The 18607-nt window shown below is 29.8% G+C and overlaps 1 protein-coding gene across 4 annotated transcripts in view; it reads right to left on the reverse strand.

The window, feature by feature from the left end:
* The window catches only part of LOC106461809 (probable palmitoyltransferase ZDHHC14), a 91298-nt gene that overhangs the window by 39736 nt on the left and 32955 nt on the right, over positions 1-18607 (reverse strand). For 3 of the 4 annotated variants that reach the window (XR_002611086.1, XM_022388888.1, XM_022388890.1), the window contains exons 3-9: positions 15869-16030; positions 15321-15458; positions 10332-10380; positions 9530-9632; positions 8565-8674; positions 8114-8201; positions 5685-5829 (exon numbers count right to left, since the gene is read on the reverse strand). Coding sequence is in view for 3 of the 4 variants with exons in the window: in XM_022388888.1 (XP_022244596.1) it covers positions 5685-5829; positions 8114-8201; positions 8565-8674; positions 9530-9632; positions 10332-10380; positions 15321-15458; positions 15869-16030 (795 nt within the window). In the remaining variant the exon portion in view is untranslated. The remainder of the gene's footprint in view (positions 1-5684; positions 5830-8113; positions 8202-8564; positions 8675-9529; positions 9633-10331; positions 10381-15320; positions 15459-15868; positions 16031-18607) is intronic. The other variant, XM_022388889.1, reaches the window with a different exon arrangement.

Consider the following 18607-nt stretch of genomic DNA (forward strand, 5'->3'; position numbering starts at 1 on the left):
AGCACACACGTGCGTGTGTGTGTGAGAGTGTTTTATATTTGAAATATAAGGAAATACACCATTAACTAATGTTTGATACTACATTTCGTAGTGAGAGCTTATTAATATCATTATGTTATTTAACACATTAAGTATTTGTGTTTTCTTTTACATCTAAGACCACAGAATAATAAATGTGCAAAGCATGAAATTTCTTATAACTAGTAGAATTTAATTGGCTTCTTAACTAGTACAAGAGAGGCTTAAGTTAATTCACTATGCTGCTTGATCTTTCAAACTTAAGACAAAATTGATAATACTTTGAAACCAACATAGCTTTATACATCATTTGATATATTAAAACATTGCCTTTCAATTAGTTATAAATGATATAGTACAAAATATCAGAAAGAATTACTGGCAATTTGTGAAAGAGAATACACAAGATGGGCATAGTAAGTGGGTATGATTTTCCAGTTTATTTCTCTGTAAACAAATAAGACTGATGGCTATAAAACTTAGGTTTTGCCCTGGTAATATCTATATTATAATGAGTAATTTACATTAAATTCTGTATTTCAGAGATAGGTGGTAAATAAATTAGAGAAGAGGGAAGACCTAAAGAACAAATGCCACAATACTTAAACTGGGAAGATTGAAGATTTTTTAAATATTTCCTTATAAATTTAAGAACTCAAACTTATATAATATTAACATTTGGTTTATTAACTATTTTTTGATGCCAAGTTTATTCATATAAATTGAGAATAAAGCAGTTTAATTAAATTTTGAATGTAAATCTGTAAAAGGTCATGTCATGCACATTCTGACCTTCCTGTAGAGAAAGGGTTAACCTAAGCCTAGCATGATCAACTTATAATTTCATCCCTACAAATAAGTCTCAGCAGTATATCTGACACAATTATGTTATGTCTCTTTCCTTTGTATGCCTCATAACCTAATAAACAACTTTAATTCTGTAGCTTAACAGACACTATTATTAGTTGATGTAATACTTAAGAGAAACTTGGACCATATCAATTCTATAAAAACAAAGTTGGTTAATTTGACCAACCATGAAACTGGAAAATTATGCACAAGGAGATTTTCATGCGAAAAATAAATATACTTATTTTCGTCTTAGTTTCAAGTTTCATTTACACAACCTTTAGAACCTCCTAAATAAATATATTTTTTTTAGTAAAACTTTGTATTTTATCCCTATTTTTCTCTACCCTAAAACAAATTGTAAAGAAATCATTAGTGGAATGAAAAATATGAAATAAAATGAAAGCCATTTTTTCCTCTGCACAGTTTGCAATATTATTTAGAAAGTTCTAAATTCCTTATGTTAACCTTATCACATCTGTTTACTTTTAAATTTATGGATTTACTGATGTACTTTGTACCCACTACAACAATTATCCTCATATCAAAAGCAAGAACTCAAATAGACAGCTGATTAGCTATTACACACTTTGCTCAACATAGTGAAAATTTAGACATTATTTTACAGCAGTTTTGTTAAGTTATGGCTGAAAAGTTTATAAACTCTACTTTTGTGAAAAAATACGTACATAAAAAACAAGAATCTGTACTATTCACTCCATAATGAGGCCATTTGTATTGGAGTAAAAATCTTAAACGTCCTTCTCTAAGCCTTATAGGGTTTAACAAATTTGGGTATCCAAAAAAATTAATGTAGCTTTCTTCTAAGCTCCAGTTTCTCCTATTCAGAATTTTCTAACATTCAAAAAACTGTAGCAGTTTCGAACTAATTCAAAACACACACTATATGTAATACAAGCAAAAGTCTAATATTTGGACCTCCTACCTTATTAATTTTCTAAAATATCAGTGAGATTCTTTGCTTATATAACTTAACATGGCTGAAGGACATGCTTATAACAAATAGAAAGTGCATGTTCTCCTCTACATAAATCGTACAGTTTTGCTATCAAAAGCTGTTAGTGGTTTGTGTTGATCAAATTTAGTGCTCTGAACAGTAATGGAATCTTTTTAACCTACATATAGCTAATGTAGAAAGCTGTATAAATTTTATAATTTTTGGGACATTCTATTCTACTAACTTATATATTTTGTATTCTAAAATGCATATTTGCATTATGTGAAACAGAAAAATGAAGATTATTTAAGTATTTCTTTTTGAAATAATGAAATTAAACTTAGATAATATTGAGAAAAGTTAATAAAACTACATTTCATGACATATGTATTAATATACATTAATAATAAAATTGTTTGGTTAAGTTTTGTATGTAACAATGTAAAAGGTCATGACATGCATACTTTGACCTTACTGTATGGAAAGAGTTAATGTGTTTGTCACTTATTTGCAGAGACACAGCTTTACGAGGAATATTGCAAAATTGTGAACTTATAATATAAGCTTCTTCATGTGCCAAATTTACATCATCAATAAAGTTATCAAAGCTCACATGAGTGTGCAAGTGACATATATCATATAATAGATTTTTTACACAACAGTTTGTCTTTCAGACATTTTGTATGCTGAATCATTGCTAGTGTTTTACTGGCAACTTATTTATTCCAAGGTTTCTGTTCTGCAGAAATAAATAAATAAATAACACCTGTCTTTCTTTCTTCTAATTTCTATTATATGTAAAATATCTGTTATATCTCTTTTTGTGGTAAATAATTTATTTCACAAATTAGCCTATAATTGTTTGCCAAAAATTAACAAAATTTAATTTAAATTAAGTTTTAAATGACTTGTTTATTATTTCAGATAAATAGTGTAAAATTGTAAAGATCTTAATCATTATTTTATATTTATGCTGATGTTGTAATAAGTCTATTACACAAGGACTTGCTATATTGTTTTATTAAATGCTCAGTTGGTTTCTACTTCATCAGACTGTATATAATTTTTTAAATTCAATACTCTATCAAAAACAGCTAATTATGCTGAGTTTGATCACGGCTTGTGTTGTTTCAGTATTTCGATGACCTTGTAGGGGTGTTACTAAAATGATTAAACTACCTGAAATGAATAACATTATGGCAAAAGTTTAGGTGCAAGTTTCAAAACATGATTAATGATATTTCGGTATGGGGACTGACATTTTGCTGACTTTATTAGATTACAAGCTTTCAGGTTTCACACATGGTATTACATGTACAGTAGTGAAGAATAAACATATGTGAAATATTTTCAATGGGGAATTTTTATGTATTTGTGAAAAATTCACGATTTTGTACTGCAAGCTTATTAACATAATTAAGTTATTTAAATGAACCCTTGACATATCAACAAGTCAAAATTATTTTAATGGTAATATTTTGAACATTACTCTCACTTACTTTTAAATCTAGTAAAATAACTTAATTTGTAAAAATTAAGACCATGTTTTTCTGGAAAAGCAACAAAAGTTGCTTCCATGACATATCCATTCAAACTTTGCATACCTCAAGCAGCTGAGGAATGAAACAGGTATTTGTGCTATGGATTTCGGTACAATCAGACTGTTAAAAGTGGCACACTAAAACAGTTATCTTCATATATTAGATGGATTATGGAGAGCAGGCAGAGAGGAAGGGTGTTTTTTTTAGAATGGAAACAATGTAGCAGGGCTAATTTTAAAAATGCACAGTGATCATATAGAGCATGACTGAGCAGGGCAACAAGGTGAGGCTCCAAAATCGGTATAATATAACATACTCAACCTTTGCAATCAAGGCTAGCATTGATTATACCAAATACAAAAGAGAAAAAAAGATTCATAAGATAAATCTTTAATTCCCACTTAAAAAAGAGGAAGCTATGTAAGCTTAAAAATCTAGGACATTTCTAATCTTCAAGAGCTAACTGAACCTTGAATCACATCATAGTGAGAAGACTGCCTATGAGGTATTTAAGGCATTTTACGCTATATTCAAATGCCTCGACAAAGGAGAAATAAAATTTTACAAAATTCCAGATATGATACACATACATGCAATATGAAGAAAGAGTGGGCAAATCTAATGAATGCATACAAGAAGTTACACAATGATGCTTGACCAAGAAAGGAAATATATAAGTCAAGTATAGGCTAAGATGCATTCTAGGCAGTATGGAGAATAAACTGTTTACGTTATCTATAAACCAACACTCCTGCAGCAGAAAGAAAGCTATGAGAAAGGTTAATATTACTTCATTAGAAACTGGATACAACTTCCATAAAAGGAATTAGTAAGGAAATTAGAGATTGTAGGCGGAACTTTGATCTCAAGAGGACGAAAAGAAATACATGCAAATAGGCTGCCAACTTATCATCTTTGATCATAACCAATTATTGAATTAGTTTTGGTTTTAGTTTCCAGAATTACAATGAGTCAAAAAATTCGTCCAGGAGAATCATAACAGTACTAAAGAAATTTGTATTAAAAGATATGTTTTGGGGCTAAAAGTCAGTCTTTTGGCTCATTAAAAAAAATCAAACAACCAGTTGTGGATGAAGATGTTACCTGATCCTGAACCCAGAACAAAGTTGAAGATGTCCAACATTTCCCACTCAAGCTCTATGTAAGTAATGATTGCTATCTCTCTCTCTCAGTCGATTAACGTAGTTAGAACTTGAATGTATTGTGAGTTAACAAAGTTATGTCTGAGCAGATATCAATGTGTTAATTGATAACTTATTGGTAGTATTAAGTAATTTAACAGAGGTTACAGAAAATTTAATTGAAGAACATTTACCTGATCAGATTGAGTAATAGGGTAATTTAGATTTATTTTGAATTTTTCAACTTTTCATTTTACCATACAGTGTTGATTTTGCTATAGTTAGTATTAGGGTAGAGAAAATAACAGATAAAATACACAGTTTTACTGAAAAAACTTGTGATATTTCTTTAAAAGAAGTTATGCAAATAAAATATGAAACTATAAGATGAAAAGAAATATTTTCATTCTTAGCATGAAAATCACCTTGCATTCAGACTGACTTAGCAAAGGATTTGTAAATTCACAGACAAATCTTTAGTAAAAAATATTAAAGACTGTCGTTACAAGGTTGGTCAAAATGATCAAGTTCGTATACCAAGAGTTAAAAATAATCACTGATTACTGTCAACTTAAAGATAATCATCTAATGTTCATAGTAACACATCCCTAATATACATACACAAAGCTGAACCTATTCTTTAACAAGTTCCATACTTCATACAAAAGAACTGAACATCATACATACACAGTAAAGAGCTGAACTTTGTATTCTTTTTCCTAACAAGATTTATACCATTTATCAATGGAATGAATACCATACCACATACAGTGCTCATCAAAGTTTACATTTTCTAACTAGTTTCATACCAAAAAGTGAACTGGATATTACATATACACAGTATTCACCTTCAACACTGCATTACTTCTTTTAACAAGTTTTGTACAATGAAACATGGAATTGAGCTGTACATATACAAAACATGTGCCTAACCCTGCAATGTTTCTTATAACAAGTTTTTATTATGTAACAGAGAACTGGATACACTTCCACAGTACTGAACCTAACATTTCATTCATTCTCCTAAGTATCATTCCAGACATCAGAGAAATGGTTACAACACATATTTTAGTACAAATCTATATAATGAGAACCTACAATGTTATTTTATATTTTCATTAAAGTATTTACTAGATTATCAGAGATTTGAATAAAAAAGAAAGAGCTGAGCCTTACCTGGTGAACCAATATTTTGGTACGTTCCATCCCGGATACCACGTAAACTGCCATTAGTAGACTGTATGAATGGAAGAGGATTTGGATAACCTTGAGAAGTATTTATCTGGCTGGTTAAAGTAGCTGTAGCACCTGGAGTTCCATTCTACAAACACAATATTAATTCTATAAAATTGAAAATTTTTAAGCATGAATTAACACATTTTAACAAACTAGAATAAAAAAATACTTAACACTAGTTCAGCTTGTTATCTAAAACTTAAGAAACTTACTTCAAACAGAATAAATTACTTTAGGATTTTGCATGTTAAAAGTTCTAATGAATAAGCAATAAACATAAGACATCATTCACAATTTTTTTTCTTAATACTGAAGTTTTACACATACAGACTTAAGTGAATTATACATGACAATTCACTTTCTGATCATCTAGTGACTGTTACAAAGCAGTAAGACTTGTGTTAATAAAAAATCATTCTTCTTTTCAAGCTGGATTTCACCCAAATAGCTCAACTTTATCACTGCTGTGGCATTAAGGAAGAACTCCTTTATAGTTATTGTTAGTTATAGAATTGTAGCAGTAATGAAAAATTATTCTATAACAGACTAATCCTAGTTTAACTATTTTGTGTCCAGATAGTCAGAGTACACCTCGAAGATAAACTGAACCACTGTATTAGCAAAATCATAGAAAATAAACTTGTAATAGTTTCTTCACACATAAAAAAGCAAAACAAAAAACTTCACATTTGAAATTTATTCAATAAAAGTTTATTTGCTTTATATATAGAAATTACAAAAAATTGCATATTTTGATTTTGGGTCAATTTCAGTGAGATCTGAATAAAATATATAATTAGTGTATGTGAATGACATGTTTTTTTTTTCTTCTGAGAACAATATGGTATTCAGAACCTTCTATGAGGAAAATTATAATAATTTTGAACAAAATAGTACTAATTCGTCCTTGTAACTTGATTAGAAGTGTAGTGTTATCAATCTTTAGCCAATCACTGTTTCTCCATCTCGGCTGTCATGATGTAATGTAATTGTCTGTATCTCAGCTTCAAAAAGTCAAGGCAACTGGCCTAAACACATCATGAAAGCTCTCTTTCCATTATTTTGAGCTGTGAAAGCTGACATACTTTCTAGTTCAGTAGAGGTTTGTGTAGAGATCAGATAAAAGTGATAAAAGGTTAACTTGATATGTTGCATGAAGATATCTGTGAACAATATTTGCTACGGTCACTGTCCTGAATTTTTTAAAGCTTGCTTTATCATTTTATATATCATTTGAATTATGATAATGAATTTTGACAGGATATATTGTTGATGGAATGAATTCAGGTAGGCTTAGTTGAATCATCTTTCACTTGACTGTGTCAAGTTTTGTTTTGCTAACAAGGCTGGTGTGTTAGACCTTGTTTACAATAGGCCAAAAAATCACCCAAAAGAAATGTAAATATATATATATATATATATTATGAATGAATACAAAAAGGGTGTAAAATTTATCAAGAATATTAAATGAAACCTTCTGATTAACAGCTTACAAAAGAACAGGTTAATTATAAGTTTGGTATGGGGAAAAAAAGTTTTTTTACTGTGTGCAATTGACAGTAAACACAGTGAAACTAAGTGGAGTTTTTCAAATCAAAACTTAGATAAGATTTACAGTTTTATAAAATAAAAACTTTATAGGAAATTTTTATAGGATGTGGAAAGCCATAAAATCAATAAATAAAATATACAATAAAGGCATGAATTTTTAATTGTTTCTTGAAAATTTATCACAATGAAATTTTTTTGAATTTTCAAAGCTGAAAATTCATACAAATATCTTATACAAAAATATGATATTTAACTTGTAGAAGTTGCATATGTAGAAAGTTCATCTCACGTTCCCAATTATTTAACCCAGTAGGTTTGTTTATGTAATACAAAAGCACAAACCATACAAAAGACGTGTTGAATTGACTGGACAGTTATTGGTTACCTTGTACACAAAAGTTGTCATCACGCAAAGAAAACTCAATTTTATAAATATGATATTCCTATATGCAACAATAACAAAGACCTCTTTAGTTACTGCACTCTAAAACTTATAGTAGTACTTTTAGACAACAGCTCTTTTGTAGCTTGTATTGAACACTTGGTTACAATATTAAATCTTTCTACCTACTAAAAAAGGCAAAAGGCAAAAAATAATTTTTTGAAAATATGAAATAAAAAATAAGGTACTATTTTAAAATTATAATAAAGCAACTTGATAGATGTATAAGTACTAAATAAAATAAACGACAAAGAATCTAATATTACAGAAAACAAGGTATAACAAATCAGAGCTGGTACAAGCAACCAACAGAAAATAGATGAGCTTGCATACAACAAATACATAAAAGAGAATGCACCATAAAAGTTCAACACACCTTGAGGTGACCCACTTTCACTGCTCCATAATTTCCTGGGCCTGAAATACTTCCTTCAGGAACCATGTATCCTCTTCTGTCTATTACACTGGTAAATAAGTTTGAGATAGAAAATTTTGAAACCACAATACCTTTAATAAAGATTGTTATATTTAACACAGCTTATTCCTACACAAAATATTTTATAACTATTCTAATCTGCAGAGATGACGCTACGGCAATATACATAACAGAGGTATTCCTCACAAAACTTACAATAAAAAATAAGTTGACAGATGCTGCAATACACATACAAGTTTGCAATATTCTATACAGTTCTGTGGAATATACTCTTTAATGTTCTGAGATTCAATAATTGTAATTACAAATGTAGTATGGAATCTATCAAAAGTAATAAACATACAAGTAATATGTAACTGTCATTTGTTTCATAAAGTGTTCTATTTCATACCTAGGAGGGGATGCCACACATAATACTGTAACACAGTTGCTGATAAATGATCCTTGACTATAAGGATTAAAAACATCCCGTCCTCTTCGGTTGGAGAAGGAACCTTTGATCTAAATAAATAAAACAAATTCATATCTCAAATAGACTCTTCTTGTTACACTTAATTAAAAGTGAAGTCATGATGAGATTCAAATGATTCTCTAATTCAGTTGTGATATCAGTTTAATTAATTTTTCATACAGAATTGTAAGCAAGAAATTCTTCTGTATGAGAAATACTTAAGCGACAGATCTATCATCAGAGAAGTTACTAGTGCACAAATAAACCTCTCTGTTCTCTAAACATAAACACCACACAGAGTGACATAAAATTCAAAGTATAAAAAGAAGTGTGGAGATCTTTACATTAGTAGAAAATAAGTGTTGAAACAGCTGCTTCTGACAACAAACATAGTAAAAAAACTGGAATATTTGAATAATTTTGTAGTATCAATTAGAACAATACGTGTATAACCCATTCTCAACTTTGGCTTTTTCTGAAATTTACACAAGATACAGAAACTACATTGTTAAACTAATTTAGTAAAAAAAGTAACAGAAATATTCACAGGACTGTTTCTTGTCTTGATTTGTATTAGTGGTAAAAGTACTTTTAATTACATTGTAAACGTCACCTATCATATCAATTTAGTAGCATGAGTGATATCAATACCCATAACACTGTATCAGTGATAATGGTACTCATCACTACATTATTTATCTTGCATAGGTGATAAAATTAATCATTATGTTCCTTTAGTTATAACAGTACCCTCAACACTGTTATTTTGCTCATATCAGTGACAATTGTAATCACCACCACTGTGTTTCTTGCCTGGCTTGAGGCAGCCAAGTATTTATTAATTAACATAAATAACATTGGCATTGTCTTAACAATGTGACTATACCATTAATAATGGTACTTACATCTTCATTCGTTGTTTGGTTTGAAGTAGTCAAGTATGTGTGAAATCCTGCTAGACCTAGGATTGACCAAACTGAAAAAAAACATACCACACCTTCCACAACAGTGGGAAAGTTAAAGAAAAAAGTTCAGGCATATTTGTACATATACACACTGCACGAATAATGTTAAAAATAAAAAATTAATTTCTTCAATAAACCAAACATATAAACTATGAAACAAAAAACAGGAAAAGCAGCATTATAAAATGAAATGTCTTGCTAACTGGCTACACTGTTGGTGAATAACAAAAAAATCACACAATTCTTAACAAAAATACGATAATACTAATTGTATCCAATAGCTTATTATAACTTGACAGCCAAAATTAACTATATGAAAAAAGATGATTTAAAGATTTTGTTAATATTTTGTCGTTTCCCCCAAAGTAGAAAAAAAAAAAGTTTTCTTAGACAAATAAACATAAATAATCATTGGCACTGTCATTGAGTATATGATATTTTTGTAGATAAAATATATTTTTTCTTTCAGAAAAAAACAAAAGTTGTTAGAATTTCTGCCAAATTTAATCAACCTCTTGTAACCACACAAAATTTATGATATAAATGCCAAATGAGCAACCAAATTTAACTTAGTTTCTATGCGAGCTTTTGCAACTTCATTATACTCTGTATACAGCTTAATGTAGAAAAAGTTCTATTCCTGTATTACATTCAGCTACAGGACTACTAACATCATTTTATTAATTCTAAAATAAGCAAAGGTACAACACTCTATAATGAGGTACACACACTATAAGGATATCTTGCTGGTGATTCTTTAACAGCTTCAAGAAAGTTTGTTTTCCTGGAAACTATAAAAGAAATAAAGAAACACAAGTGTTATTAAACACAAAATTGAATTTCAATCTAAATGGCCTAGTAGTTGCTGTACTTATTTTTCAAAAAAATGTTTGATGACATGAAAAATTAGCATTTCTTTCATACACATCTTAGGCATATACACTAGTAAACACAGAAATTGTGATAGTTATGATATAGGTTATTTGGTGACTCTTGACAAAAAAAATTTGATAATACATTTCTAAGAAGAAATACAAATGATATTACATATTTTGTATTTTGTGGAAAATACAATAATAAAAAATATTTTATGACAAAAAAATACATATATGTATTATGATTGTTAATATAGTTCCAATTGGAAGCAATATTTAGCACAAATAACAAGCAAATAATGCTTCTTCAAATGAGCATCCTGTGGCACGAACATATAAGTTCGGAAATCATCCACTCAAAATATAAAGCACACAAGTAGTGACTGATTATAAAACTAGTCAATGTAGCTGCTTGTATTTATAATAGTTATGTGTAACCAAATAATCGTTAACTTGAAACTGCACTAACAGAAAAGAACCCGACATACTTGATGTGCCTATTAAACGATTAACTCTCACACTACTGGCTCAGTCCCAGGGATTGACCTCATAATCATTTTGTGCTTGATATAGTTTTTACACTATAACTTTTAACTCTAAGTTTATGGGAGTGTACCAAAATAGCCTTTCACATTACCAACAAAACAACAGGAGTATAAAAAAAAAGCTTTTTTTCCAACTTATTGGTTTGAAATTTCATTTGCATAACCCCTAGAATCTACAAAGTGAATATGAAGGTTCTAGCTAATTTAAGTTAAATGATTATATATATATTTCTTACTTTCTCTATGATATTACTAACTGTAGCTATTATCGTCAACTTGTAATATACCACACGTAGGAAAAATGTACATACCTTTAATATTTAATGAAATAATTTTCAAAAAACAACTTTTTTGTGTCTTTACATTTTTACATATAATTTATTTTAATGTTTTATTATCCTTTCCTGTCCTTTAGCTCTGTTATTTATCGCGACACATGTTAATGGGCATCCCCAGCCAATATTATTGTACAGTAGGCAGAGAAACTCTAGACCTTGGCAGAATGTGGTGGCATTCGCATATTACACTATCCCTTGTGAACCAAAGAGGCATTGCCATATATAAAAAAAAATTACTAAACCTTTCAAATATGCATCTTAAAACATAAATAATACACAATTAAGTAAAATATAGAACCTCAAATCAATACAACTGTCTATCTAACTAGCATATTTCTAGGTAAAGTGGCTGGGACAAAGCAGCAACAATGCTAAGAGTAGTTTGACTAATTCTCTATATAATTCTTCATGCCAAATTTAAAATAACCATTAAGAGAACATACTTCAAAAAGCACTCTTTTCCATTATTTATAAATATTTAGCTCAACTAAGTATAACTGGCTGAGAAATCCGACACAATGTGTACAAAGTAGGCGTGGCATCTGTCAAGAGTTCAGAGAAATTTATTTCTCCTTTTTCTCAACATGCCCCACAGACCTTGAAAGTAGAATGTATAAACAGATCAATTAACCTAGATTCTTACTATACACGGAAGTACAGCAAGAACTATTCACACTTGAAAGATACAAATTTAACATTTTCTAAACTTGTGGAGCCAGAGAGAATAAAACAAAACTTTAACAATTGTTCTTTAAGGTTTCTTCTGAAATAAAATAATTAAAACTTGGATAATATAAAACTTTGAACTACAATGTACATTTTAATGCTGATTTCATTGACAAACATTGATCATAAAATAGCTTAATTGAATTTTAAATTTAACTAAGTAAAATCTTGTGACATGCGATTGTTGACTATTGAACATGCAAAGTAATTTTGATTTTAAGATTAAAAATACTTTTATGCATCAGAAAATTGTCATATTTCAACATGCAAAATCTCTATAACCTCCAGATAATTATCAAACATTTTTAAATAAAACATTATATCTTATCTGTTATTTTCACTATTGTATCTCTGTATGGGTTTGGTCGATTTGACTGACCACGTAACCACAATAAAAATTTAGGAAATAGATATAAATTACACTTTTTCATTCTAGAATGGTTTGGTTTGTTTTGAATTTGTGCAAAGCTACATGAGAGCTATATGAGCTAGCCATCCCTAAATTAGCAGTGAAAGACTAGAGGGAAGGCAGCTAGTCATCACTACCCACTGTCAATTCTTGGGCTACTCTTTTACCAACGAAAAGTGGCATTGACCGTCACATAATAATGCCCACACGACTGAAAGTGTGAGCATGTTTGGTGGGACGGGGGTTTTCAAACCCATGACCTGCAGACTGCGAGTCAAGTGCTCTAACCACCTGGCCATGCCAGACCCCATTCTAGGATGACTAGAACTCATAATATGAAGCCACAAAGGTTCAGTCTAAATAGCTTAAATCTCATAACATTATACATCTATATATATTTATATATATATTTTATTGAACTGTCACTGTGTCTGACTAATATTACAGAAGTTGCAATGTTACCATATCCAATAGTATAAAACTGGTCTTTACAAAGTGATTTGCCTTGGCTTTGTTCTAGCAGACCAGTATTTTGTAAAATACAATCACATTTCGGTTATAATACACTACATGTATATACATTATTACTATTTACAAATAAATTCTTAATTTTCAGTTGTTTTTCTTAAAACATGGAACACTAAATAAAGAAATATAGAAAACAATGATCTCCACTACTTATGATTGTAAAAAAGTTTGTACACACTTGCCATACCTGGCACGCCGTACCTTGCAAGCTAAGCCTTGCCAAATTTTGCACTTGGAAGATGTAAGACAAAAAATTATAAATTACTCTATTAATATCACAGAATTTCACTGTAATTTATCAGGCTTACTAATTAAACTGTAATTGGGCCTAAAAAATATTGTTTTTCAAACAACATTTTCACTTACTCCTTTTTTCCGAGATTGGAGATAAAAGAAATAATTGTGGGAAAATTCCCACCTTCAAGAGGCTGAGAAAACTGGAATTTTATTGCATTTCATGAAAGTTTGTCAGAATAGTTTATTTCATGATGACTCAGATGGTGTACTCTAACTCTGAAAGACAGCAGCACTTAGAAAGCAACAGTGACTTTTGTAGGGTGTGTGGGAGCAAGTTTTTGCTGAAAATTGGCTTCTGGGAATCATTTGTTTCTAATATTTCACTCAAACACACTTTCTTCAAAAACTTGTACTAGAATGTTAGCAGTGCAGCAAGTGTATATATGACTACAACAAGATACCCTTAACTGCGAGAAAAGGGGCAGGGTGCTTGTGTTTTAGCAAAGCTTGTTGCCTAAAAAGTTGCATCTCAGGACCTAAAAATATCTCAACACATTTAAAGAAACTTTCATAAAAGATAATAAGGTAAGATTTTCTTCGAATAGTCAAATCAAGAAAAGAAAAAAAAACAATTTCAAAGAAGCAAGGAAAAAGCAAAATACCTCTTCTAGCTCCACAACAGGGTCAAAATAATAGGAAATTTTGGGTTTCAACAGTAGAACTATCTGCTAAAACATACAAAATGAAATAGCATAATGATATCAAACATCTTATGCATATTCTAGGATTTTTAAGAATGGCAAAACACAGACACAGGTTACCTAAGAAGAAATTTATGGATGAAAAACATAACTGTTTTATTTATTGATTAAAATATTCCATCAGATAGTAAATGAATGATGGTGAGTACGTGAAGTGATAGCTAGCACATAGCAGGAGAAGAAACAAATCCATCATTCACTTGTTTCTTCTCCTGCTATGTGCTAGCTATCACTTCACGTACTCACCATCATTCTGAGTACGTGAAGTGATAGCTAGCACATAGGTCACTTCACGTACTCACCATCATTCACTTGTTTCTTCTCCTGCTATGTGCTAGCTAACACTTCACGTACTCAACATCATTCACTTGTTTCTTCTCCTGCTATGTGCTAGCTATCACTTCACGTACTCAACATCATTCAAGCTAGCACATAGCAGGAGAAGAAACAAGTGAATGATGTTGAGTACGTGAAGTGATAGCTAGCACATAGCAGGAGAAGAAACAAGTGAATGATGTTGAGTACGTGAAGTGATAGCTAGCACATAGCAGGAGAAGAAACAAAGCTATTCAACAAGAAGAAAATCACTGTTGGGGGTTACTAAAGTGATGGTTGTTGGTTATATGTCTGATAATCATAACCCAAAGCTGCTCAACCTTGGAACTGTGCAACTTTTCATTAATGTAACCTACAATCTTTCCAACTGCAGCAAAATCTATTGCTCTTATCACTAAATACAGGTGTGTAAGTGAGACCAATTTGGGTAGAAATGGAAATCATAATAGGTTTTATTTACTATTGGTACTGTATATATATATATATATATTCTTCAATTAGTATGCACAAATTTTATACTGTTATACTGTACGAAATAATTTCATATATAGTTACAAAGAGTAACAATAACCTATGAATTAAAAGAACACACACCACCTTACTTTGTTCAAGAAACCTAACAGAAATTATTTTTAAAAAAAGCAACTAACAGCAGGATATTCTAGACAGACATGCATTTATATTTATCATTGGCTATTTATTATTGGATCTTTCAAATATAAGCCTGCTTGAAATTTCAGAATTATATTTATTTTTAGAAGAACTTTATCACATAAGAAATTTTAAAATTGCACAAAGTTCCTTTAGTTGTTAATACTTTACATAAACAAATAAGTACATAAACTGTATTAGTGTGAATTTAATTCAGTCAAAATAAATTACTTGTTACAATAAATGCTTTCATAAAACATTATTTGAGAGTGATAAGTGTAACTATTAATTATGTTCTAATTTAGAATGGTGAAAATGGTCCTACCTAGGACAAGATGGGCAATGATACAGCCAAATATGAAGACACACAGAAAGGCTAAAGACATAATGAACATGTAGAAGTATTTGTAATTTCTTCGGCCAACACAGTTTCCTACCCATGGGCAATGGTGATCAAATCTGTCTACAATGTTAAAAAATAATCTACAGAATGGATCTTAAAAACTTCTATTAAATAATTAACAAATACATAACTGAAACTTTTCAGTAACATTATGTCAAATCAGAGATTTCCTATTTACAAGGCATTAACATTTATTATTTATGGTTTTATAAAATATTTAAAATATTTGTTCTTGAAAATTCAATGATCAATTAATGTTGATCTAAAAATAAAATTATTCTGCAAAAATATAAACTGTATGAGACAAACTTGAAATGTTTTATAAAATCACAACCAATATTACTTACTTTTTCTTCAACTTATAAATATTGTATTGGTTTCTATAGAAATCAAAATATTTGTCATATTTAAACTGGGTGCAAAAACAACAGTCAATTCTTTCAACTACCATTCAAAAGTAAATACCTTACCTACACAATTATCACATAAACTACAATGGGAAGCCCTTGGAGGACGAAAGATTTTACATGTGAAGCAGTATTTCAGTTTCACAGTTTGTCCTCGAATAGCAATTTCTTTAGTTCTTGGTGGTGGTCTGTATGTTGGAGAACTTGAACCATTTGGCACTTCTGCTGAAAATAGAAAGTGAACACTAAGATTATGTATTCTAAAAAAACACAAAACACCTAACTTCTTTCTAAATATATCAAGAAATCAGATTTCTATTCATCAGACTTCTTTCACATGTCCCCAGTCTATTTTGGTATCTATCTTAACATAGGTCATAAATTTTACTGAATTAATGTTAAAATGTTTCATGTAATATGTCACTTCTCATTAACTAATTTTTGCATAAAATATAAATTAAATAAGAATTGATAATCTGTAATGTCTCAATTTGCAAAGAAAGTCATCACTTAACTCACTTAGATCTGTAAATGTGGAATAACAGTAGTGTTCTTTTTTGGCTAGTCATGACACTGGAAAAGCATCACAGAAAATTATATGCTGTTTTTCATTCTTGTGGGAAGAAAGATATCAATATTCTATATATTTTTTCATATTTGGAGAGACTGAAAACTAATTATTATAAAATACAGATACATGTCAAATAGCAACTTATCTGATCACTAATTAATTCAACAGTGCTGGCCTTAGGTAACTTGGTGTTTTGTATGACTAGAATATTCATGGCTCTTATAAACACTGGACAAGTATTTATGGTGTGAGTTGATTGTAGATGTACAACTTTTACAATTTCATATTTAATGTTTACTGCTAAAGTACCACAAGGTAAAAAAAACAAAAATGATTAACAAAATTCAAACACTTTATTTGTATTCATCCTCATAACACTCCAGTTGTTGGAGAACTCTCTAGCTACCATGACAATGATATGTTTTAAGAAATATTACTATTAGGTTGCCTCATTGGGCCATTGAAAAATATCAAGTAAAAATACCTTATTTTACCTTGTCCACAATTAGTGTACAGTGTAACAAAAACTAACTACTGTTACTTAAATTCTAAATTTTTAGGATTAAAATGAATTTCAAACAGGTATTTACCTCTGAAGTACTAAAAGACTTTTCTTGTTGAGATACTTTCATGCTGCCAACAACCATGTGACTTCAAATTATAAATGTTCTTGACGCATAGCAAAAAATACATCACTTTAACTCTCTTGCCACTGGCAGATCAAAGTGCACATGTCATGACTCTTTAGAGTTACATTCAAAATTTAATGAAGTTCCTTTGTTATCATGGTATACGAATAAATTTGGCATGAAACATAGTTAATAAATGAAATTTTAGTATCATATAAATTTTAAGCTCTTAATTTTATAAGGAAATATTTTAAAAAGACTCTCAATCTCCTTAATATGAGAATTGTGACATTTGATGTCTAGGTCTTCCCTCTTTTCTAATTTATTTACCAAACCTATGCAAAGTATACAATTCAACATAAATTACTCATTATAATATAGTCATTACTCAGGCAAAGCATAATTTTTGTAGCCTTCAATCTTATTTCTTTACGGAACCATAAACTACAAAATCAGACCCACTTGCCAATGCCCATCCATCACATTCTCTCTCAGTAGTCGTCTCTGATGCTAAATACTATATTAGCTATAACCAATAAAAAGCCAAAGTTTTAATCTATCAAATGACATTATATTATGTTGTTTTCTGTACAGAGAAATGTCCGTTTTGCATTTACTTCAAGCTTTATTCTTACGAGAAACACAATTATGTGTTTAGCTGGATTTTTAATGGCTCTTATCGAACAGTTACAAAGCCAGAAAAATTATGATAATTATTGGACATTGTCTGCTTTTTACATGTTATTATTCTGTGTTTTTAGGTACATTACTTAATTAAATAAAAAATCATTCAGTACAGTAGTACTAAATTAGTATAAAAAAGTAGATTTAAGTTTCATCAACATATGACAACAAAAAAAGAAAAAGAACCAGGTAAATACTATTTTTTTGTTTTTCATGTGTACTTTTTATTTACTATTATAAAAGCAACTAAAATGTAAAAATTAGAGAGTTATTAGGTCAGATAATGAAAAATAATAAAAATTATCCACAAGGTATGCGTGCGAGCAGCTTGTGCATTATTTAATTTGATAGTGTAATGTAAACTACATGTTCACAGAGTGACTTACAACTTGTGTGGTAGGATTATTAGTTAGACACCATTCATAGGGCAATAAAACAGTAAAATTTAAGTAGAAACATGTATTCTGTTAGGAGTTTTAACCCTTTACTGCACATGACACATGGTTTTAGTGTCTTACATTCAAAATTTTATTCAACTACTTTTTGTTTATATTATACCAATTAGAATAGCATAAACACTTAGCTAATAATCCATATTTTAATAGTATACAAGTTTTAAGTTCTTAATTCTACAAGGTAATATTTAAAAAAATTCTGAATTTCCACTAGTGTGACCAACGTGACACATTTTATCTTAGCATGTCATCATCCCTATTTTATCCATCACCCCTCAAAAATGTACAAAATTAAACGTAAAATGCTTTCAATAAAATCATTATTGCTCAAACAGAGCATAATTTTTATGGCCTTCAATTTTGTTTTGTTACAGAACTATCGAATAGAAAATCAGACCCCTCCTGCCACATCCTTTCTTTCACAATTCATTGATAGTTCTCTCTTACATTTCATTATATATTA

This window comes from Limulus polyphemus, unplaced genomic scaffold (assembly GCF_000517525.1).
Source record: "Limulus polyphemus unplaced genomic scaffold, Limulus_polyphemus-2.1.2 Scaffold1036, whole genome shotgun sequence".
Lineage (NCBI taxonomy): Eukaryota > Metazoa > Arthropoda > Merostomata > Xiphosura > Limulidae > Limulus > Limulus polyphemus.